Here is a 24,185-nt window from a genome sequence, read left to right as displayed (position 1 = left end):
CCTTATCCTTCTGTTCATGAGCAGCTCAGCTGGTGTTGCTCCGGTAGTAGTCTGAGGAGTTGAGCGGTATTTGAACAGGAACCTGGCAACCTTTGTCTCCACACTGCCCTCCCCCATCTTCTTGATGCCCTCTTTAAACACTCGCACAGCACGCTCAGCACAGCCATTGGAAGATGGATGGTACGGAGCAGTGGTCACATGCTTTATGCCATTCTTTTTTAGGAAGATTTTGAACTCTGCACTCACAAGACTCGGCCCATTGTCACTGACAAGCACAGCTGGGATACCATGAGTGGCAAAGATGCTTCTGAGTGTCTCTGCTGTCCTGGCTGATGTGATGGACAGCATTGGATGAGCTTTAATCCACTTTGAGTAGGCATCAATTACAATGAGGAACATCTTCCCCAGTACGGGCCCACAAAAATCCACATGCAGTCGCATCCATGGTTGGTTGGGCCACTCCCATGGATGCAATGGTGCAGCTGCTGGGGCAGCTTGGTTGGAGACAAAGGTTGCCAGGTTTCTGTTCAAATACCGCTCAACTCCTCAGACTACTACCAGAGCAACACCAGCTGAGCTGATCATGAACAGAAGGATAAGGACCCAGCTCGAGTAAGTGCACCCTTAACTAGCAGGCAGAGTGGGACAGAACCAGGCAAAACAACAAGAGCAGCACGACAGGCATGCAAGGGATCGGAGATTCAGAGTCTGATTCAGTCTATGTGAGAGGATATGCAGGTCAGAAGTGGATTCCTGCAACTCTGGTCGAGAGGACCGGTCCGGTTTCATGGAAGGCGAAAACACAGGACGACAAGCTGGTGAAAAGGCATCAGGATCAAATTCGCCCATGTTATGATCAGACACCGGGGGGATCCAGTTCTGTGGAAGAGACTTTTCCTTGCCGCATCAAAAGCCTAGCTCTGCCGGCTCCCCCATCTCCATTGGGTTGCCTTTCTCAAGAGTTCATGCAGTGGCTCTAATACTGTTGAGATGTTTGGCAAAAACCTGTGGTAGTAATTGAGCATGCCCAGGAAAGATTTTAGCGGAGTCTGGTTTGTTGGTTGTGGAGCATTAACAATAGCCTTGACTTTGTCTGCAATTGGATGAATCCCTTTGTGGTTAATTCGGTAGCCCAGGTACACTACCTCTTGTGCCATGAATACACATTTGTCTCTCCTCAGATGCAGACCAGCAGCGGACAACCTCTCCAGCACAGCGCCTAGGTTCTGCAGGTGACTGGCATCATCATTTCCTGTCACTAGGATGTCATCCACTCTCACGATCACCTGAGGAAGACCTTGTAGTAGGTTATCCATGGTGCGCTGAAATATCCCAGGTGCTGATGACACCCCATATGAGAGCCGGGTGTACTGATACAGACCGCGGTGTGTGTTGATGGTGGTGAACTTCCTGGATTCTTTATCTAGTGGGAGCTGCTGATAGGCTTGAGACATGTCTAATCTAGTGAATTTCTGCCCACCTCCTAATACAGCCAACAGGTCCTTAGTCTTTGGAATGGGGTAACTGTCCAGCTTGGATACAGGATTCACCGTGACTTTATAGTCACCACAGATTCTGGTGGTCTGGTCCTGTTTCAGGATAGGAACGATAGGGGCCGCCCACTCTGAAAAACTTACGGCCTCAATAATGCCTTCCTTCTCTAATCTGACAAATTCTGTCTCCACTTTCTGTTTGAGGGCATATGGCAGAGGCCGGGCTTTTAAGTAGCGTGGCTTGGCCTCAGGCTCCACATAGATTTTTGCTGTAGTTCCCACAAGAGTGCCCAGTTCACCTTTGAAAACCTCTCCATGTTGTGAGAGCAGCCCATTTAACTCTTGCTGTTGAGACATCTGCAGTCTGAATATGGCTCTCCAGTCGAGCTGAATAGCCTTGAGCCAATTTCTTCCCAAAAGGTTAGGACCTTCACCTTTTACCACCAGCAATGCCAGCTGCTTGGTCTCCCCTTTGTAGGTGACTTGAACGCACATCTTGCCCAACACCCCCACTCTGTCTCTGGTGTAAGTATAGAGTCGAATCTTAGTCAGGAGTAATCTTCCTCCTCCCATCCGTCTGTATGTCTTCTAGGGCTGGGTGATATGGACCAAAAGTCATATCCGATATATTTAGGCTGAATATCGATGTACGATATATATCCCGATATTTTTTCCGCAAAGTGAGAGCAAATGTTCAGTCAAAGTCAAAGCCAAATATGACATGTCACAAGTAGTTTTATTGAAACCGGCTATTTCAGTGAACAGTTGCAAAATCAAATGAATAAATAATAAACAGGTTTCTTCACCTGGTTCATGAATAAATGCTCAGCTGTTCAAATAACAATAAAATGTAAACATACTGTATAACAACAGGAGTACCTTTTTTTTAAATCAAACCTCCGTAAGGTGCACATTTAAATAAAAAAATATCTTAAATAAAAACAGCCTATAAAATAAAATAGGCCAATCTTTTCCTGAAATAAATATATTTATATGAGAAAAGTACAATATCAACATTTTTTTAGTTTGACAACTATAAATGGCTTATTAAAATCAAATAACAGATTTTCTTCTCCTCTCTTACAAATCCACAGATGCAAATAACGAACATTACAAAAGAACAAAATATGACAAACACTAGTAAGGGCAGCATTTATATATATTGGGCGCTGCTCTTGTGGCGACCGGCAGAAGGCGTTGGCGTGTGCGTTGTGTGTGTGTGTGTGCGTTGTGTGTGTGTGTGTGTGTTTTTAGTTGTTTATTAACTCAACAGTGTTTACTAACTTCCAAACCAGCGGCATCCTGTCTTTAATGCTCTTATGCACACTTTTCGGAGAGTTTTGTAGCGCTTGAGTCGAAGATGGTGATAGTATTTTTACTTTTCCTGACGGCCACCCTGAATCTCACACTGGGACTGGTTGTGAATCCTCCTCACACAAGTAGGATTCAATACAGTCCCGTAACACGGCGTAGACTCTGCCTCCACATGCACTCAGGAAGATGGCCCGTCTCTGTCCCTCATCCGAAATAGCATTGGCCACAAAGTAAAACTCCAGGCGCTCCATGTACTGCTGCCAGTCATCCGAGTCCGGGTCAAATTCATCTATTTTACCGTATGTTGCCATTTTACGTTATTTCCAACTGCCGAAAATCTTCACTCGGTACAGGCTGATTAATCCAAACGTCCCACCAACGATCGTTTGTAGTCTGATTTGTCCTCATCGCCAATGTAATAACTTCAAGTCATAAGAATGAGCTTGATCCAAAGTTTCAGTTTAACTGAGATTTTTTATTTCCATGTCTAACTCCCGTCTCTACAGTGGCTACTTCACTTCCTGTAACTGTTACCATCTTGCTTGACAATGTTGCCTAGTTACGTTGCTATAGTAACCACCTTTAGAATTCCCACAGAGACTCCACTTAGCTGTCATACACGTCACATTCACATTACAACAGTCATGAAGTAAGTCAAACTTTTTTGTTGTTGACCTTATCTTCAAAACGTCTCCAACCAAACACTGTTTAAATTTGTTGACCTGCCAGGAACGTAATTAGCTGTTAACTTCAGAACATAGCCAATGCTAACAATGCTATTTTGTTTGCAGGTTAAGTTGCTAGCTGTTGTAGCTAAACAGCTGTTGTAACGTTAGCATAACATTACTCGTTTGTTATTATCAGCTGTTTTGCACATCATTTCAATATTTGTCCATCTAAGTCTGTGTGAAATGCCTACAATTATGCTCAAAGGGAGTTAACTGGACCCTGCTCAGTCATATAAGTAAGGCTTAGGGGTGCTTTTTTTTTTCCCCCATGTATTTTTATTGGGCATTTATAATACAAACATACAAACATAATAATTACAGAACACGTAAACAGAGACAACAGAAACAGAACATAACAGGTTGACAAAAACCACCCCCCCACCCCCTGGTGAAGACCCACATGGAAAATATCACAAGAACCCTGCTATGCATAGGAGACTGATTGTTGAGTTGAATTCGTATTAGCAAGGTATAAGAGGTTGCCAAGTTGCGTCAAAATGTTGGAGTCTGTCTTTCAGAACAAATCTCATTATTTCCAGATGGAGTGTATCAGTTAATTCCTCCAGCCAGATCTTAGATGTTGGTGCATTTACACTCTTCCATAATGTAAGAATAATTTTTTTCGCTATTATGAGACCATATGAAATAAAACATTGTTGTGCTTTGTTTAATTTTTTAAAGGTTTCAGACACCCCAAGAATAATAAGTAAGGGTTCTGGCTTTATCACAAACCCCATAACCTCGGACATTATATTAAATACATCAGACCAGAAAGAGTAAATTTTGGGGCATAGTGCATAACTATGAAGATGGGTTGCAACGGAAGATTTGCATTTATCACATATAGGTGATTCTTCTGGATATATATTATGTAATTTTTCCTTTGAGAAGTGGAGGATGTGTATAATTTTAAATTGAATAGGACAATGTCTTGCACTGTGTGAACAGGTGTTGATCTTCTCAAGGGCTCTGTCCCATAAATCATCTGTGATCAGTTCGCCAAATTCCACCCCCCTATGCGCATGAGCAGGGGGGGGGGCTTAAAGACAGGAGAGTATTATAAATGCGTGTTGTCAACTTGGGCTCATTTGTTGGCAATTTTAAACAGTCATCTATTAATGATTTTGATTCGGTCTGAAAATCCTCCAAATGTCTACGTATATAGTCCCTGATTTGCAGATATTGAAAGAAATTATTGTTTCCCAATCCAAATTTCTGCTGTATTTGAGAAATCGAGGCAAATACACCTTGTATATACAGGTCTCTGACACATTTAATACCTTTCTGACTCCACTTAGAAAAGGCTCCACCCAAACCAGACGGGCCAAAAGTGGGGTTTCTACCTATGGGTAAAGCAGAGGATATGGATTTAAGATTATAACTGGATTTGATTTGTTTCCAGATACAAATCATGTTATGAATAATAGGATTGTTGTTATATAATAACCTACTGATCTTAGTTGGCGCTAATAGAATTGCAGCCAGTGAATATGGATGGCATTCCTCCTGTTCCATCAGTAGCCAATTAGGGGGGGACTTTGTGGTGTTTAGCCAGAAAATAAATGTCTTAATCGCTGAGGCCCAGTAGTAAAACAAAAAATTTGGTAGTGCTAATCCTCCTACAGATTTAGGCCTGCAGAGATATTTCTTACCTATTCTGGGAGCTTTGTGTCCTCACAAAAAAGGATTTTGATATTTTGAAACAAATAATAATAATAACTGTGGGAGTAAGACCATCTTAACCGCATTTATTCTTCCGATCATCGAAATTGGGAGTGCATCCCAAAACAACAACCTGGAGCGCAGTTTTTCTATTAACCCATTAAGGCCTAAAACACCTAAAAAACACCTAAAAAAAATGCCTGTAAAACCTATGGGCGATTTTGGAAAGAACCCCTAAAACCTGAGGTTTTCTGGAAAACAGCACCCAGGTGTCAACGTCTACTAAAAAGCTGATATCTCAGCCTCTGTAGGAGATAGAAACAAAATTCAAAATATATTTGAGAGCTTACACCTGTGGCTTTGACAAGAACAATGTTTTATTTGTGCAAAACTTTATCAAAATATTTAAAACATTGCACAAACTATTACAAAGTTGAAAATACAAAAAAAACAATAAAATAAATGACAAATCTCTATCTACATAACATGCAGAACATACAAATGGAATAAAAAAGGGGGCTGGAGAGGGAGGAGGAATCACAGGAGGGGCCCTTGCTGTCGCTGTTGTTACAAGTTGCTCTGCCAGGTCCTCTAGCCAGCTTTTGTAACTTCGGTATTTCCTCCTGAAGGCGGTTCCTCCAGCAGACCTTGCAGCAACATATCCGTTGTGGCAGGACACTCCCAGAAAGAAGAAGAACACTCTTCTCCACCACTTCTTTGATCTATGCTGGAATCCATAGTATCCAATCTTCTGATCAAGAAGATCCACCCCTGGCACAAACACATGACAGTTATTTTACACAGACACATTTGCACTCAAAGGACCACAGTCCTTCTGAAAAAAACAATAAATAATAAATTGTCATATATTTGAATTTTTGTCAATAAAAATGTAAAAACAAACCTTTCATGTGTTTTTGGTAGTCAGCCAGGCTAGCTGGCACTACCACCTCAGTCTGGCCGGCTACCTCTTTCCTCTGGTTCACTGTCCCTGTCGCAGTAGGGTCATGGTGGTTGGAGAGCACCATGACTGTTTTGGTGTCCTGCCAAATACAGAATGTGAGCCCATCCTTCTGAGCGACTCTGAACTCATGCCTTCCCAGTGATGTTTTCTTCGTCAGCATGTCACTCTTTGGGAGTCCCTTCCTATTGGCACGAACGGTGCCACAGGCGTTCAGACCATGGGCCTTCATTTCCTCCAGGAGCTTCACCCCAGTGTAGAAGTTGTCCATGTATATGGACAAATGAGAGCCGTAATAAGGCCTTGCTAAATCCATTACGACACGGTGTGCTAGTCCCCTCTCTTGAGTCCCCTCACGGCCCGTGTACACCTAGAAGTTTGTAAGAATGAGAGAGAGAAATAATACATTACTATACAACAGTAACTATAGATGATAATAATACAACAATGCATCCTTTCATATAGGAGCTACTTGGTGCACTGATTTTATTTTTCTTACCTGGAAGGTTGACACAGCCTGTGGAGCTCTCTGCCATAACCCAGACCTTGACCCCCCCATTTTGTTGGCTTCATGGGGAGATATTGACGGAAGGAGAGACATCCTATGAATTTTATCATGCTCTCATCCACAGTCACTGTGCCATCAACCTCATACAGTGACTGGAATTTAGCACTGAGGAAGTCCAGGTACCACCTCATCTCCCACAGCTTGTCACTGTGGTCGACATCAGCTGCATGGTTATCCTGGAGGTGTAGATACCTGAAATATAAAAATAACGTCATTTCTTATCATGCCCATTATCAATCTCATGACTATAAAAATTATTATTTCTTATCAATAAACTTTTTATTTACAAAGCACTTTCCAAGTTAAACAGACGCAAAGTGTGTAACAACAAATAAAAAAATTGAAAAAAGTTACATTTACACCTAGGATGTAGAATAAGTATACTGTCATCATCAAAATTTCCTATAATCATCATAGATCATAGTAATAAAACATATATTGGACTTTACATTTTACCAGTTTCAAAGTGCAGTCAGAAAAAACATTATTATTTCAATTATTATGATTATGATTATTATTATTACCTCCAGATTGCCACAAATCTGTCCTGGGACATGTGTTTAGAGAGGCTGGTCTTGAACAGATCCTTATTTCTCCTCCAGTAGTCTCGTCTAACAGGCAGCACCATTAGCCCGATCGCTACGCAAAGTCCGACGAAACTTTTCATCTCAGTGAGAGTCACCAGATGCCACTTTGCCGACTTGGCCCTGAGTGGGGTTTCATTTCTCATCTGCTCCGAGTATGTGTTGGTCTGTGTCACAAGACGTGACCAGAGCTCCTCTGTAAAAATATTTTCAAATACCTGCAATGGAGTTGCGTCTGCAGGTATGTTTATCTTCACGCCTGGTGTCCGGGTAAACAGTGGTGCGGTGACACGATAATAGTTGTCCGTCTTCCACTCAGACGCGAAGCCCTCAAAATCTTCTTCTTCGTCATCTTCTAAGAACATCGCCCTCATCCATAGATCTTTCTCAATTGGCCCAGGAATTTCAAAATCTGGATCGGCAATGCCATCATCGCCACTGCCACTGGCAATATCACTGCCCTCGCTGACATCTTTTTCTCCTCCGGTAAAGCTCTCTGTCTCCGCCATTGTTTACAATCTGCCTGAAGCACATGTAAGAATCACCCTCCTTATGAGCCTATCAGCGGCAGAGCGACAAATGTACTGAGAGCTATAAAATGACGTATCCGCTTTCCCGGCCTCAAAGGTAGAAATGCGCAACAGCGCCCCCGGCTTCAAAGGTAGAAATGCGCACATGCTCTCCCGGTCTAAATGGGTTAAAGGAGGAAAGTTTTCTTGAAAGAGAGAAGTATACTGTCTTGTCACTTCTATTCCTAAATAGGTGAATTTTTCCAAGGAGATTTTAAATGGGAGATTAGTCAGGAATGCCAGATCATCCCAGTGAACTGGCATTAAGACACTTTTTGTCCAGTTAATCCGATATCCTGCGAAAGTACCGAATAAATTGATTTTATCTAAAAGTACCGGAATAGTCATTTGTGGATGTGTTAAATAAAGAAGAATATCATCTGCATACAATGATATTTTACTAATTGTTTCTTTAGTGGTATATCCATGTATCTGAGGGTCAAGTCTAATACTTTGAGCCAACGGCTCGATGGCAAGAGCAAAGATTAAAGGGGAGAGGGGGCATCCCTGCCTCGTCCCTCTACATAACTTAAACGGGTAGGATAGTGTTCGGTTGGTTAGGATTTGGGCTGTAGGGTTTTTGTAGATAAGTTTAATTAGTGACAAAAAACCATCTCCGAGATTGAATCTACTGAGAACTTCAAAGAAGTATCGCCACTCAATCTGATCAAACGCCTTTTCAGCATCAAGCGCAAGTATAACGAGATCAGAGTGTGGTTCTCTTCTTGTATACATGATATTAAAGAGGCGTCTCAGATTGAAAGTAGAGTTTCTGTTAGGTACAAAGCCCGTCTGGTCCGGGTGAACTAACCTCTCCAACAGGGGGCCCAGTCTGTTAGCTAGTATTCTGGCAAATAGCTTCCCGTCAACATTCAGGAGCGAAATAGGTCGATAAGCACCTACTTCCTGTGGAACTTTTCCTTCCTTATGAATTACCGTAATCAGCGTGTTTGAATACTTTTAATAAATAAGGAGATACATTTTCACCATACGTTTTATATAATTCTCCAGGAAGTCCGTCAGGACCTGGTGATTTATTACCTTTTAACGAGGCAACAGCAGACTGAACCTCTTTAATTGTGAGCTCAGCATTTAGCGATTTACAATCTTCAACACCTAACCTGGGTAGGTCACATTTGTCTAAAAACTTATTAATAATCTCAGACTCTGAAGTGGATTTAGAAGTATACAAGTCAGTGTAAAATTCGAGGAACCTGTTATTAATATCTTTGGGTTTTGTGAGTATTGTGTTATCACCTTATGTATTGTCCTATCGTTCTCCATTTTTCGGAGCTGACGAGCTAATAATTTATGTGGTTTATCCCCAAATTCAAAGAACCTTTGTCTGGTATACAGGAATGCTTTACTTATTTTCACAGACATAATTTGATTGTATTCATACTTCAATGTTGTTATTTTTCTGTGCAGAGTTGTAGATGGGGATCGAGCATTTTCCTGATCCAGCACTTTGATCTGTTCTTCCAGGTCTTTTAATTTGGACATGTTTTCTTTTCTCCTTGATGCTTCAAATGAGATTATGCTACCTCTAATGTAGGCTTTAAACGCCTCCCAGAGAGTGGAGGGAGATGTCTCTGGAATATTGTTAATCTCAAAATACAATGAGATTTGATCTTTTAGGTAATCACGAAATCTTTTATCTGTAAGCAGGTGAGGATTTAGTCTCCAAGAGGTATGCGGTTTGTCTATGTGGTCTAAACATACTGAAAAGGAAAGTGGGCTGTGATCTGAAATCACAATACTATGATACCGAACATCCACTACAAAAGGTGCCAGTCTGGCATCAACTAGGAAGTAGTCTATCCTACTATAAGAATTATGCACAGGTGAATAAAATGAATAGTCCCGGCCTGAGAGGTTCATTATCCTCCATATGTCTAGGATATTTGTGTTATTTATATATGTATTTAGGAATTCACTTGAGGCATTTTTGGGAGATTTCTTTGTGGAGGATTGTAGCACCCTATAATGTAATAATTTCCTGATAATGTAATAACGCCTGAAAATGTAATAAAATTTGCACTTAACTCGATTGAAAATGTAATAAAACCCAATAATGTAATAACTTCACCAATAATGTAATAAAATAATCTGACTGATATTGTAATAAAATTTTTACCGATAATGTAATACCTTATTACATTATCAAATCAAATCAAATTTAATTTGTATAGCCCAAATTCACAAATCAGTTTGCCTCAGAGGGCTTTACAATCTGTACAGAGACGACACCCTCTGTCCTTCGACCCTCGATTCGAGTGAGGAAAAACTTGCCCCAAAAAAGGCCCTTTTAACAGGGAAAAAAATGCGGAAGAAACCTCAGGGAGAGCCACAGAGGAGGGATCCCTCTCCCAGGACGGACAGACGTGCAATAGATGTCGCATGTACAGAGCAGATCAACGAGATCACAATGTATTATTACCCCGGGTCGGGGAAGGAAGCTGCAGTAAATAACGCTGCAGTGGGATGGGAGGGACAAAAAGACCTTACAAAAACTGATTACCGATACGCGGGATACTATGAATGATAACACCAAGGAGAAAAAAAGTCTCACTTTTTCCAACTGGAATGTGCGTGGAGTAAATAATCCACACAAAAGAGGGAAGGTTTTGTCCCATCTTAAAACACTGGCCTCGGATATTGTGTTTTTACAAGAGACCCATCTGAATAATAAATCTCATGGCAGGCTCAGGACAAAGTGGATAGGAGAGATCTATCACTCGGCTTTTTCTTCCAAAGCAAGAGGCGCGGCAATCTTTATTAGAAAAGGTGTACCTTTTTTGCAGAAAAAAACAATAACCGACAAAGAGGGTCGCTATGTTATAGTGATTGGAGAAATTCAGAATATCTCCCTCGCCCTAGTAAATATCTACGCACCTAACACAGATAACCCTGTATTTTTTCAGAAAATCTTTGCAATAATACCAGATATGTCACAGACTAATTTGATAATCGGAGGAGATTTTAACACCGTTTTGGATGCATATCTAGATAGATCCTTGTAGCACCCTATAATGTAATCATTTCCTGATAATGTAATAACGCCAGAAAATGTAATAAAATTTGCACTTAACTCAATTGAAAATGTAATAAAACCCAATAATGTAATAACTTCGCCAATAATGTAATAACTTCACCAATAATGTAATAAAATAATCTGACTGATATTGCAATAACATTTTTACCGATAATGTAATACCTTATTACATTATTGGAAAATTTATTACATTTTCAGGAGTTTTTTTTCTTCTTCAAAACTGATAATGTAATACTTGACAGATAATGTAATATACGATATCATTTTCAGTCCAGAGTTCTACATTTTGTGTTTTGAGAATCTAAGAATGTTATATACACTGGATTTGAAACAACAGAATGACTAGTGCTTCCCTAGATGTACCTCTTCACTTCACAGATTTCCAACAAATCACTACCTCATGGAAACAACCACAAACCAACAAAATAACTTTCAGTAACACTTCATTTGAAGAGGGTATACATAAGCATTCATACTGTAACACCTGCATAAACATTACATGACACCTGACATAAACATATGCCTACATATCCACTTGTAAATGGTTATTAAATCACTTTCAATGTCAAATGGACATCTTACTCTATGTCAAGTGGCACAGTGGTCAGCTGACATACTATCATACTGATAGTATATTATGAGATTTACCTGTATAAATAAAGGTTAATAAAAATGTCAGCATCAAAATGACAAAACTTGATGACAACTGGCATCCTTTTTGGGGTTTATACAGGGTTTGAAGTTGTATGATGTTTCTATGATAGTACAATTCAAATTTGGTGAAAGTAATTGTCTAAAGGTATTACAACCATTTAAATCCTGTTTTATTGAAGTGACGTCATTTCTGCAATGCCATCTGCTGGTAATGTCACTTACCAGCAGATGGGCTGCCACCAGGGCCTCTATGACTAGGGCCTCTACGACTAGATGGCCTGCAGGCCCTCTAGTCGTGTTCTAGATCATCAGTGTCTCTCTGATGACTGGCCAATAAAGACATATCTCCTTTTATGTGAACACTTGGTAAGTGAGTATGCACGTTTCAGCATCAATACCTTCAGATTTCTGTAGGATACCAGAAAAAGTTTGATAATGGTAGAATAGTGTACTGTAGGCTTTAGACTAGTTTTTATTGTCCATGTGGCTACATGCTAGTTCTTACTGATGCTAACTTCTTGACACTTTAGCCAAGGCTTGGCTACTTCTCTAAATAGCTGAAGACAGGGGTTCCCCAGCATTTTTTCACTGTGGACCGTTCACGGGTGGACAATTTTTTTTTCAAGTGAAAAAGTTGTTTTAGAAAAGACTAACATACGTTTACCTGTTTACATTACACATATAATATAAAAACGATTGCAGACGGTCACATGGTTTTCTGTTAACATTTTTAATTCAATAAATACATCTTTGTTACAACTAACCGTAATATACTCTCTGTAATCTCATTTTTGCTGCCGTCACCTCGGAAAACTCCTCGCTTCACAAAGATAATGTGTTTGTAATGGAAGCAGGTTTTCAGTGCTTTTGTGGCCATCTCAGGATAATCTGCTTTAACCCAGAACGCAGGCAGAGTTTAAGTTTTCTGCGAAGTGATGAAGCGGTGCAGAGCCGGTCGCCACATTTAATATACACAGTGGGCTTGGAGCATGTGAATCACCTGTTGCAATGAACCCGTTATTTAAACAGGACTGGTTTTCCTTTCAAAGTGACTATGAAGAGTTTCTGAAAGCAAAGTGTTTTCACACTACATTTCCCATGAGCCTCTGTGCATACGGTGAAATTCTTGGACCGACGCAAGACGGACTAAAGTGATAAAAAAACATTTGCCAAGAATGTTTTCATTAATCAAGAATGAAAGTCGGAGGTTCGAAGACGAACAGATACTGTCGTAGTTCCGACCATAAACGGTGATCCGGCGGAGTTATTCCCATGACCCGCCGGGCAGCGTCTGGGAAACCAAAACTAGGAAATGCTAGGCGAGCCGACCACTAAATAATAATAACATCAAAATAACTATAAAGACAAAACAATATATTTTTTGAAAATGGACTCATTAACAAGTGGGTAACGTAGATTCATCCACATTAATATGAGACTCTTTTATTACCAAAAGCAAACTCCTCGGAGTCTCTTTAAAACAGCTTTCTTTTTGTTGGCAGTAGTTGGGTCTTCTGTCATCTCATTATTGAGTCTTTTCCGGCGACGCTTGCTTTTTACTCTTTTACGCCTGTAGACTTACCTGTCAATTGCGCAGTGCTGAGAAGAGGCACAGGCGGAAACAAACAATTATATATATTTTCATTCTTTTATTCGTATTTAATCTTTATTTATACAAGTAAATCTCATACAGTATACCAATATGACAGTATGTCAACTGGCCACTATGTCACTTGACATAGAGATGTCAATTTGACATTGAAATTGATTTAATAACCATTTATGAGTGGATTTGTCTTTCTAATGAAGATTGCCGCGCCTCTTGCTTTGGAAGAAAAAGCCGAGTGATAGATCTCTCCTATCCACTTTGTCCTGAGCCTGCCATGAGATTTATTATTCAGATGGGTCTCTTGTAAAAACACAATATCCGAGGCCAGTGTTTTAAGATGGGACAAAACCTTCCCTCTTTTGACTGGATTATTAATTACTCCACGCACATTCCAACTGGAAAAAGTGAGACTTTTTTTCTCCTTGGTGTTATCATTCATAGTATCCCGCGTATCGGTAATCAGTTTTTGTAAGGTCTTTTTGTCCCTCCCATCCCACTGTAGCGTTATTTACTGCGGCTTCCTTCCCTGACCCGGATCTCCATCCCCATGTCAACCTAAACCACATATTAACAAAGAAACCAAATAAACTACTCTTGCCAATTCAAAGTGAATGGCACGAGCCTTCTTAGGGAAGCCGAAAAAAACAAAAACAGATAACTAAGGTTACTTCCACACCTACTGGTGGCCTGTTGTTAACTTCAAAATTGGTCCATTAGCTCTGATACTTAGTAATAAAGAAATTTAAATATGAGAAAGGGAACGAACGACCACACAGGGGTATACATGCGCACACGCACCCCTATTTATACAAGCACATCTATCATCATATATCACATGTACCTGGGAGACGCAGACTAAAACACAAATGCACTCCCCAAACCTGAACGTCAATTGTACATTTCAAAGTGTTTTTTTTTAACCACCACATCTTATGCAGCATATACACAGAGAAAAAACTTTGGAAATTATTAAAGTCAAATGAACACATCTCTCTCTATTTTTTTTTTCTTAAGTCCTAGAAATAAAGATATAGCTGCTTAAACATAGCTGTAGTATTAGAAACAGGAGGTGAGAGTAGGACACACTGGGCAACACATTTAGACATAAAGCTGAATCTAATCATAGAACTAAATAAAATGGATAAATGAATAACGCCTATACTGAGAATGAGAGATTCTTGTCGGATAATAATAATACAGTATCTAGATTATAAAGGATATATAGTGTAGTAACCCCCGATTTTCAAACCTTGCATGTTTGTTCTTACCGTCATGCAGTAAGACACCGGTTGTGTGTGTATGCTTGTGTATCTTGGCAGTTTTTTGGCAGGCAACAGTTGTTGTACTAATGTTAGCCACCGAGGCTAACTAGGATTCCTGAGGTCCATTATTTATAGGCCATACCTGATGCCGGGCTTGTCGCGCAATAGCTCCCTGGCACGGTTGAATAGAGCCCTTCGCTTAGCCACGGCCGGAGGATAGTCGGGGAATATTTGAATCCTCTTGCCTCTGAAGTAAAGTTGCTTCGCTGTGCTGGCTTTGATAATAGCACATGATAATAGTGTAGCCTCAGGATGAAGGGCCTGGGGGGCTCTTGAGGGTCAGGGCTTCTGCAGAGGGTCCAATGCACTCGGTCAATAAGTGGCTTCTCGTCCAAAGACAGCACATCTTTTAGCAGATCAGCTACGAAGTTGCGCGGTCTGGATCCTTCAACCCCCTCGGGAACTCCGGTGGTTCTAATGTTGTGCCTCCTAGATCTGCCTCACATTTTTAGTCAGTTTCCCCACTTCGGAGTTCAGTTGCGTTGGAGAGCAGTAACATCGTCGGAGTGATGTGAGGCTGACTTCTCCAGCTCTTTAATAGTCTTCTCGTGCAAGGCCGTGGCTCCTTCAAGTGTTGTAATGGATGTCTGAATTTCCTTTTTAGTTGAAGCCAGTTCCTCTCTCAGCTCAGTGCAAACAGTCTGTATGCGTGCATCTATGGACGCACATATATCGTTCTTGATCTGAGTGACTTCATTTCGTAGGTTAGCGATAGCAGCTAGTATTAGGTGGGTCCGGCTCGTCACTCAAATCATCAGGTAGAGTGTGTTACTTGGGTCCGAGGGCTGGTCGGGGCCTGCTTCTTGTTGGTCGTTTTTTCTTATTTGCCCCTTTTTAGACATAGTTTCCTTACATAGGTCTTTATAATGCACTTGTGTGCATCTTCTTGCGTCGTTCCGAGGATCTTAAGAGCAGATTTACAAAAGTTTAGTGTTTTAATTAAGACAAAGTTATCAGAGCTCGTGCAAACACGTCTTACTCTTCCATCGCTCAACAGCGCCCCCAGCTTAGGGGTGTTTTGATATTAATTTTGATGTATTAAAGTGTAGTGTGGTCTGTGTTCACAAATGTATGTTACCAACAGTGTTTGTGCATGCAGACAGACTGCAAAGTAAAGAAATATTCTAAATAATATAATTAATGTCATGTATCCCTATAATTAGTGAGTAAAAACTAAAGCTACAATTAATACATTGTTCATCTGTGGAAATTAACTTTCTCCAAATAAACTAAAAGACTGCATAAAGAAATATGGCCGAGGCTCATCTTTCCTCTTTATTTTGATGGTGTCAACTAGGGATGGGAAGATTAACCGATACGCATCGATACACGGACACGCGCAGGCGAGATGCGAGTGCATCGGTAGAACAGCTGTGAATCGATGCAATTTTTGAAATAAAATCGAGATGCATCGATTATTAAAAGTTTGCATCGGTAAAATTCGATATTTTAATCATTGAGTGGTTTCTGCATTTATTTGTACATGTAACAAACCAAATAAGATGTTATTTTTGGACATTTTTACTCTGACTAAACAGGATCTATGTTACGTTAACGTGCACCGCGGATGTATACTATACTATGCGCCTGGGACGTTTTGATGGACGTGTGCGCGCTGTTCAAAACAAACATGGCGGAGGCGGAGAATATCTACTCACCTGTCAACTATAAATCCAAAGTTTGGCAATACTACGGATTTTACAAAGAAAAAGGAGAACTTGTCAAGTCAGACGCAATTTGCAAAATGTGCCGTGCTGCTGTACGGTACACAGGGAGTACCACAAACCTCATTAGTCACCTGAAGCGACGTCACGGTGTGACCGTGGCCTCCGCCAGTAACCCGGCATCCCCCGCCGTGGAGTCAGATGTGGCGACTACGTCCAAGAGCGGTGAGCGACGCATTGAAAACTTTTTCCATGCTCCACTGGCTAACAGCTCAGCTCGTGCAAAGACGATAAATGGCGCTATAGCCTTCTTTATTTGTAAAGATATCCAGCCTTACAGTGTTACTGAGAACGAAGGCTTCAAACACCTTCTCCATGTCTTGGACCCACGGTACCAAATACCAAATCGGAAGCTTTTCTCCGAGAAGCAAATCCCTGCCCTGTATGAAAAAGTAAGACGAGAGATAGCCGAGTCACTGAGCAAAGCGGAAAGAGTTGCACTCACTATGGATGGCTGGACATCTTGCGCCACTGCATCATATGTTACAGCCACAGTGCACTATATTGATGACGAGTGGGTTTTACAAAACCACGTTCTGCAGACCAGAGTGTTAAATGAGGCTCACACAGGTAACAATCTTGCAGTTTTACTACAGGGCATTTGCCGCGAGTGGAAGATTGAAGACAAGAGGCCAGCGCTGGTCACAGACAACGCAAAAAATATGATCCTGGCTGGAGCGAGTGCCAAGATGGACCCACATGTGCGTTGCATCGCCCATACTTTAAATCTCGCGTCGCAAAAAGCTCTGAGACTGGACACTGCTTCAGAGCTTGTGATTAAAGTGAGGAAGGTGGTCACTTTTTTCCACAGAAGCCCCAGAGCAACTGAAATTCTTCGTGAAATACAGACCCAGTTACACCTGCCCAACCACAAGCTAGTCCATGACGTTTCCACGAGATGGAATAGTACCCTTGATATGTTGGAGCGTTTCTGGGAGCAGCAGCCTGCTGTGTTGAACGCCCTGCTGTCAAGAAAGTTAAAGAGGGGAGAAGTCATGGTCAGTCTGACAGAGGATGACATGACACTCATCCCAGAGGTCATCAAACTGATGTCTCCCCTAAAAGTAGCAACCACACTCCTCAGTGAGGAGAAAAACCCCACCATCTCAATGATTGCCCCAATCCAGGCCAAACTGCAGAGGCATTTCCAGCCTGATGAGAGTGATCTGCTGGTAATTTCCCAGATGAAGGAGCGATTCAGACAGGACTTTGATGGACGCTATGCATATCTCCAGGATCTTCTGTACTACGCCTCGGCACTTGATCCGCGTTTTAAAGACCTGGCTTTCTTGGATGACAACGAAGCCAAGGACCTGATTTTCATGAAGCTAACAGCAGAGGTGGTTCAGATGAATGGACAGGTAAGAAGAACATGCTTAATAAGATTATCATCACGTTATACTATTTTTCTTTCTAGAACCTGACATTTATCATCCTGTATGTGCATTTTTGCCTTTGTTATGTAATTTAATACAATGATGACTGTTGTCTAGATTGAATGAATGAATGAATGAATGAATACATATAAAGTGAATGCATATGCTGAGCAAATTTATGTCAAATGACATAACTAATTCTCACCCTCGCTTATTAACAAATGTCTTATTTAGATGCTGATTGTTTGGTTCAAATAAAAAAATCTGATTGCTAGTCATACCATCCTTACCATTAATCACTACTAATCACTACTACTGTTATCACTAGTAATCACATTTCCATGTGCATTTCATCATTATTGCTGTAATACATCTTTATGTACTTTCACTCCTGTCAACCATCGCTTATAATTGAATACATTGTGATCTCGTTGATCTGCTCTGTACATGCGACATCTATTGCACGTCTGTCCGTCCTGGGAGAGGGATCCCTCCTCTGTGGCTCTCCCTGAGGTTTCTTCCGCATTTTTTTTCCCCTGTTAAAAGGGCCTTTTTTTGGGGGGGCAAGTTTTTCCTCACTCGAATCGAGGGTCGAAGGACAGAGGGTGTCGTCTCTGTACAGATTGTAAAGCCCTCTGAGGCAAACTGTGATTTGTGAATTTGGGCTATACAAATAAAATTTGATTTGATTTAGTCTATGTGTTACTGTTTATTGTCAGGAGGGGGGCAGTGACACAGAAATGCAGAATGAGGACCAGGCTGTTGACACACTGGATGACGAGGACTATGCTGCTACAGCTTCTGACACACTTGATGAGGCTGTTGACACACTGGACGAGGAGGACCTAGCAGTTGACACACACGGTGTCAGGAGCCTCCATGAAGAGGAACAATGCTCAGGTTGGTTTTGATGGAAACGGTGCCAGAAGTTGTAAAACTTTATTGGTTTGAAGATGAATTTTTTGTATTATTATATACAGTTATCTACGTCTAGTTTATTTTCATAGCGTAGTACTGACAGAAATATTTTTTCACTGCAAGTGATAAGCCTCTCTTCTCTTCCACTGTGTAGATGATATCCCTCCCAAGAAGAGGACTGCCATGGACCAGATGTTCAGCGATTTCCTCACTGCAAGAGCACCAGTGAAGACCACTAGGGAGAGAGCTAAGGAGGAAATCCTAAAATACAGAGAGAGGGACTCTTTATGTCTGGGTGGGGATGTTTTGCAGTGGTGGAAAAAACAAGTTGACCTTCCACTGCTTTCAGTTTTGGCAAAAAGTTACCTGTCCATTCCAGCAACAAGCGTGCCATCTGAAAGAGTGTTTAGCACTGCAGGTGACATTGTTACGGCACAACGCAGTTTACTTCACCCTGATCATGTCGATCAGCTCATATTCCTGAAGAAAAATCTGAGAGTAGAACACCTGGCTTAAATGACTGACCGTTGTGCAGTTGTGCACTATTCTGGATGGCCACAAGGTGTTCTGTTGACACCATTTTCTTTTGATTCATTAAATAATTTGCACGTTTGTTTATTCTCACAACAGATAAGCTAAGCTACTGTTACGACTGTTTCAAAGTGAGACTGGTGTTTGTTTACAACAGCATATGATTGCTGAATCTAGTTTACATGTTTCCTTTTGTAAGAAGCTATGGAAGACCTCTTTGTGAGAGGGTAATTTATTTTCTTTTTTTTTTTAAACTTACTTTTCTCACTGGTGAGTTTGCTGACCTGCAGCATAAAGAGTGCTAAGCGCATCTAAGCTGAGCTTCATCTTGTATTTAATTGTTTTTGTTAATAATGAACATGTTGTAATGTTTATACAGAACTTGTTTGTGAGAGGTCTTTTATTTGATTAATAAATAATCAAACTCATTGAATTGTGCAGTGCATCATGATTGAGTTGTGAATCGTGTCGCATCGTATCGTGTCGCATCGAATCGTACTTTGTTGAATCAGATTTTGTGAATCACAGTGCATCGTGATTGAGTTGTGAATCGTATCGTATCGCATCGGTAGGTGCTCCATATGTATCTTAAATGCATCAGATTTGGGACAGTGTATCGAGATGCGTATCGTATCGGCCTCATGCCAAAGATGCCCAACCCTAGTGTCAACTGTACATCCACAGACGAACAGTGTTGCTATTTTGTTAGCCAATGCTAACAAAATAACATTGTTAGCATTGGCTTTGTTCTGAAGTTAACAGCTAACTACGTTTCTGGCAGGTCAACAGATTTAAACAGTGTTTGGTTGGAGATGTTGGATGGATAAGGTCAACAACAAAAAAGTTTGACTTACTTCACGACGACTGCAGTCCAGCGGCTCAGTCTCCGTCTCGAACACGGTGTGTTTACTTTGAAAATCCCGGTGATTATCTCTCTCAGTTGTGGGAAAGTGGCGGAAATATCACTGTATAACAGTTATGAATTATCTAAATTATTTAGGCTATTTGTTGTGAGGTTGTATTTATTTCATCTCGCTCTCCTTAAACTGACAGCTCCGGCCAACACGCTTCAAAACGCTCAACTTTTACTTTGAAGGCTGTTTCCGACACTCGACTTCCCTTTTCAATGTTCATTGTACAAGTTGGATAAAGGAACAAGCTGCATTACACGTCTTACGACAATGAAATAGGAAATACCCCCAAAATGGGATGTTTCATTATACAACGTAAAAAATGGAGATTCATTTATACTTCATGCACGGACCGTTTGGTTTAGGGACGAGAAACTTCATGTGGTTTAACAACGCTGCAGTGAAATCCTGAAATAAATCACTGAAGCGTTCAGTCAGACAGGAACAGCGCCTCTACTGGAGGGATGAACACCAGCAACTAAAGAGAGGAGTTGAATCCGTCACTCCTCCTGACGTGCTCATCTTCACCGGGACCACAGAGCACCATGCCTCCTGTGTCTCCTCTTATCAGGGGACATGTAGGCTAACGTCAGTGACATCCTAACGTCACCTGTCTCTGACCAGTGAGACTGTTCGTGTTACAGAAGACAAGCGGAAACATGTTCACTCACCGAGAAGAGCCTGAACCCTGAGAGCAGAGAAATGTCTCCTGACAGCCTGGAGACACAGCGCCTTCAGACATCGGTCCTCCCCCATCGTGTCTGTCTGTCTGTCTGTCGGTAGGCTGTGTGTGTGGGGGTGGGTCTTCTTCTTCTTCTGTAGAGTTTGATGAATGTGTTATCTACACACGCTGCAGTATCGCCACCTGCTGGAATTGGACATCTTTACTGTGTTTACCATGACTAAGGCATTTTTTCTTAGCAAGTCAGCCAGTAATTATATAACTGATATTTAGTCATACAAGTGTAATTAGAAACAAACAACACAGAAAGAAACAGTGAAACACTGACTACAGCCAGACATGAACCTGACAAAATCAACACAGACAAGTAATGAGTCCCCAGTCATTTCTTTACTATCAAGTCGCTGGTCATCAAAACAGTGAATCATGTCTGATGTCCAGCCAGAGTGGACCATCACCATCCTCTCCTCACACCCAGCTGCCAGAGTAAACCACTCAGTGTGGACTAGTATCTTCTCCAGACATCCACCAGGTTCACCAACCCGCTGGCAGCATCCAGCACCATCTTCACTGCCAACTTGTGTCTGTATTTCAACAGCACAATTTATCACCATGGCAAGACATGGTTTCAATACAGATCAAATCAAATCAAATCAAATCAAATTTTATTTGTATAGCCCAAATTCACAAATCACAGTTTGCCTCAGAGGGCTTTACAATCTGTACAGAGACGACACCCTCTGTCCTTCGACCCTCGATTCGAGTGAGGAAAAACTTGCCCCAAAAAAAGGCCCTTTTAACAGGGAAAAAAAATGCGGAAGAAACCTCAGGGAGAGCCACAGAGGAGGGATCCCTCTCCCAGGACGGACAGACGTGCAATAGATGTCGCATGTACAGAGCAGATCAACGAGATCACAATGTATTCGATTATAAGCGATGGTTGACAGGAGTGAAAGTACATAAAGAGGTATTACAGCAATAATAATGAAATGCACATGGAAATGTGATTACTAGTGATAACAGTAGTAGTGATTAATGGTAAGGATGGTATGTAGTAATGCAGTACGATAATAGTAGTGTAACGTATGTAACAGAGATGTGACTAATATTAGCGACAGTAGTGGTGGGTGTTAGGCAGGGTCATGGCAGTAGGCGCATCCACGATCAGGCAGGGCCATAGCAGTAGGCGCATCCACGATCAGGCAGGGCCATAGCAGTAGGCGCATCCACGATCAGGCAGGGCCATAGCAGTGGGCGCATCCACGATCAGGCAGGGCCATAGCAGTGGGCGCATCCACGATCCACGACCCGGGCGCGGCCAGGATCCATGGGAGCCTGTAGGACTAGAAAGCACAAGGACTCCGGGGAAGAAGTAAGTCAGTGACATGCAGAGATGGGGCATGTATACAGGCATAATGTATACAGATGGAGAGGAGAGGAGAGGGGAGGAGAGAGAAGCTCAGTGTGTCATTGTCCCCCGGACTAGGCCTATAGCAGCATAACTAAGAGCTGCTCAGCTCAGCCTCTTCCTCTCTGCTCCACTTCCTTCTGTAGGGGAGACTGGGATGGGATGGTTGTACTATCGTTTGTCTCAGTGCCACATAGAACTGTTTGTCTGCTCCGAATGCCACTGTTTAAAACTACTCAACTATATCAGAATTCATTCACAGATGTCAAATACAGTACAAGGATTTCCATCTGTTCATCTGCCATCATCGAGTCCATCATCGAGTCCATCCCCACCTCCTCCATCACCGTCTGGTACGCTGCTCCCACTGCTAAAGACAAGAGCAGACTGCAGCATAAGCTCTGCCGAGGTGATTGGCTGCAATCTTCCATCCCTTCAGGACCTGCACAGCTCCAGGGCTCTGAGGCATGCAGGTAGGATTGTGGCCGACCCCTCCCATCCCGGTCACAGTCTATTTGACACTCTCCCCTCTGGCAGGAGGCTGCGGTCCATAAGGACCAAAACCTCCCGCCACATGAACAGTTTCTTCCCCTTTGCAGTTGGGATCCTCAACAAGTCCCGGGTCCCCCACCCCCACCCCCACTGACACTGACACTGACTCTTGCACTCAAACCCACCTCTACCCTTGAATCTTTGCATTACATTAATGCAGAATTTGTACATCCTGTATTTTTAATATCTTCTATATTTTATCTTCTGTCTTTATTTATCAGCCATCCCACACTTTTTGCCTCTGTGTGTTGATAGTGTTTATATTGTATATATTATAGTCACTGTTTGTTTGTTTATTGTTTATTGTCTTCAATGCATGCACCTTATTCACCAAGAAAAAATCCTCGTCGGTGTAAAATCCCTCTTGGCAATAAATCTGTTTCTGATTCTGATTTCTGATTCAACCTGCCCCACCTCTTGTGCAATTAAGACCCCAACTGATGTCACACCACAAAACAGGAGTGTGACTGACTCAATCACTACCCATCATGCTGTTCTCAGCCCACGACTGAGCTGATGTTGTACTCTATACAGTAACACTGGAAGTCAACCTTCTCCACCTAACAGAAGCTAAAACTTGTACACATAACCAGCTGATACATACAGCAGCAGTTCCTCCTCAGGTCTGCACCGGTCAGATGCTTGGACCCAAAATACAAGTGTGCTGCCTCAGTCACACACCCACTTCTGAATGAATCAGTTTTTATTTCATTTGACATTTTAAGGCTTCTCAACAGAGAACAACACAATTTCAGCTAGGCACTGAGTCAATTCCATAATTTGACTCCCAAAACTGAAACACATCTGTATTTTACATTGGTTCTCACGTTTCAAAAATAAACATCCCTCTTAAATTATAATTTCCTTCTCCTATTTACAGTGTTTTTAAAAACACAATGTCTAGAAAGGTGTAGGAGCTTATAAAAACGTGATTAGTAGATTCACGATAACCAGCTTTATGTATTATTCTGATTATTCTAAGAGCTCTTGTCTGAAGACGAATGATAGGGTCTGTATTTGGTTTGCATGCATTTCCTCAAATTTCAGCACAGTAAGACATATATGGCATCACAAGTGAACAGTACAATATATAGGCCTACAGATGTTTTATAAAGAACGGCAATAGATTTAGATCATTTCTGTTTAATGTTCTGTGTGGCTTCCAACACAGTTTATGATCTATAATCACTCCCAAAAATGTTGTTTCATATACTCATCCAATTCAGTTCACACTTCCTGTCGCTGTGCATTAGACTTGTTCACTGCTGAGTCAGCACATGCAGCTGTCTCCATACTGCTCTGAGTCATTTTGTTGCAGTATCAATGTCACATGTATGTCACATGACACTGTGATTTTGTTCTTCTGTTCATCTGCGACATCTACTGCATGTCTGTCCATCCCACTGCTCACTGAGGCAAAATTAAACTGATTTGTATTCTTTGGCTACACACATTACTGCCCCCGCCTCACCTAATGCAGGTACCACACACCCATGTCAGTTTCTCTCACCCGATGTGTTAGCAGGCTGAAAAGCGGGTGATTTGTCATTAGTTTTAGTTGTAC

At 41.6% G+C, this 24,185-nt stretch overlaps 2 protein-coding genes across 7 annotated transcripts in view; both read right to left on the bottom strand.

The window, feature by feature from the left end:
• The window catches only part of lrrc41 (leucine rich repeat containing 41), a 64,664-nt gene extending 43,888 nt beyond the window's left edge, over window positions 1-20,776 (bottom strand). For all 6 annotated transcript variants that reach the window (XR_014622801.1, XM_084355741.1, XM_084355743.1 and 3 more), the window contains exon 1: window positions 20,651-20,776. Coding sequence is in view for 5 of the 6 variants with exons in the window: in XM_084355741.1 (XP_084211867.1) it covers window positions 20,651-20,735 (85 nt within the window). In the remaining variant the exon portion in view is untranslated. The remainder of the gene's footprint in view (window positions 1-20,650) is intronic.
• LOC311258199 (piggyBac transposable element-derived protein 5-like) lies at window positions 5,384-7,037 on the bottom strand. Its single transcript, XM_084354326.1, has 3 exons — window positions 6,658-7,037; window positions 6,102-6,528; window positions 5,384-5,968 (listed from the first exon to the last, which is right to left on the bottom strand). The coding sequence occupies exons 1-3, from the start codon at window positions 6,757-6,759 to the stop codon at window positions 5,544-5,546; spliced, it is 954 nt and encodes a 317-aa protein (XP_084210452.1). The 5' UTR covers window positions 6,760-7,037; the 3' UTR covers window positions 5,384-5,543.
• Window positions 20,777-24,185: the final 3,409 nt, after the last annotated feature.

Source organism: Pagrus pagrus, assembly GCF_965226575.1.
Source record: "Pagrus pagrus genome assembly, chromosome: 6".
Classification (NCBI taxonomy): Eukaryota; Metazoa; Chordata; class Actinopteri; order Spariformes; family Sparidae; genus Pagrus; species Pagrus pagrus.
Note: the sequence above shows the minus strand (reverse complement) of the source record. Positions and strands in the feature narration are given on the sequence as shown.

Coding starts and splice junctions, on each gene's coding strand:
- LOC311258199 (XM_084354326.1), bottom strand. CDS start 6,759: ATGTCTCTCCTTCCGTCAATATCTCCCCATGAAGCCAACAAAATGGGG. Junction 6,529..6,657: donor AGGCTGTGTCAACCTTCCAG/GTAAGAAAAATA, acceptor ACAAACTTCTAG/GTGTACACGGGCCGTGAGGG. Junction 5,969..6,101: donor CTACCAAAAACACATGAAAG/GTTTGTTTTTAC, acceptor TGTTTGTGCCAG/GGGTGGATCTTCTTGATCAG.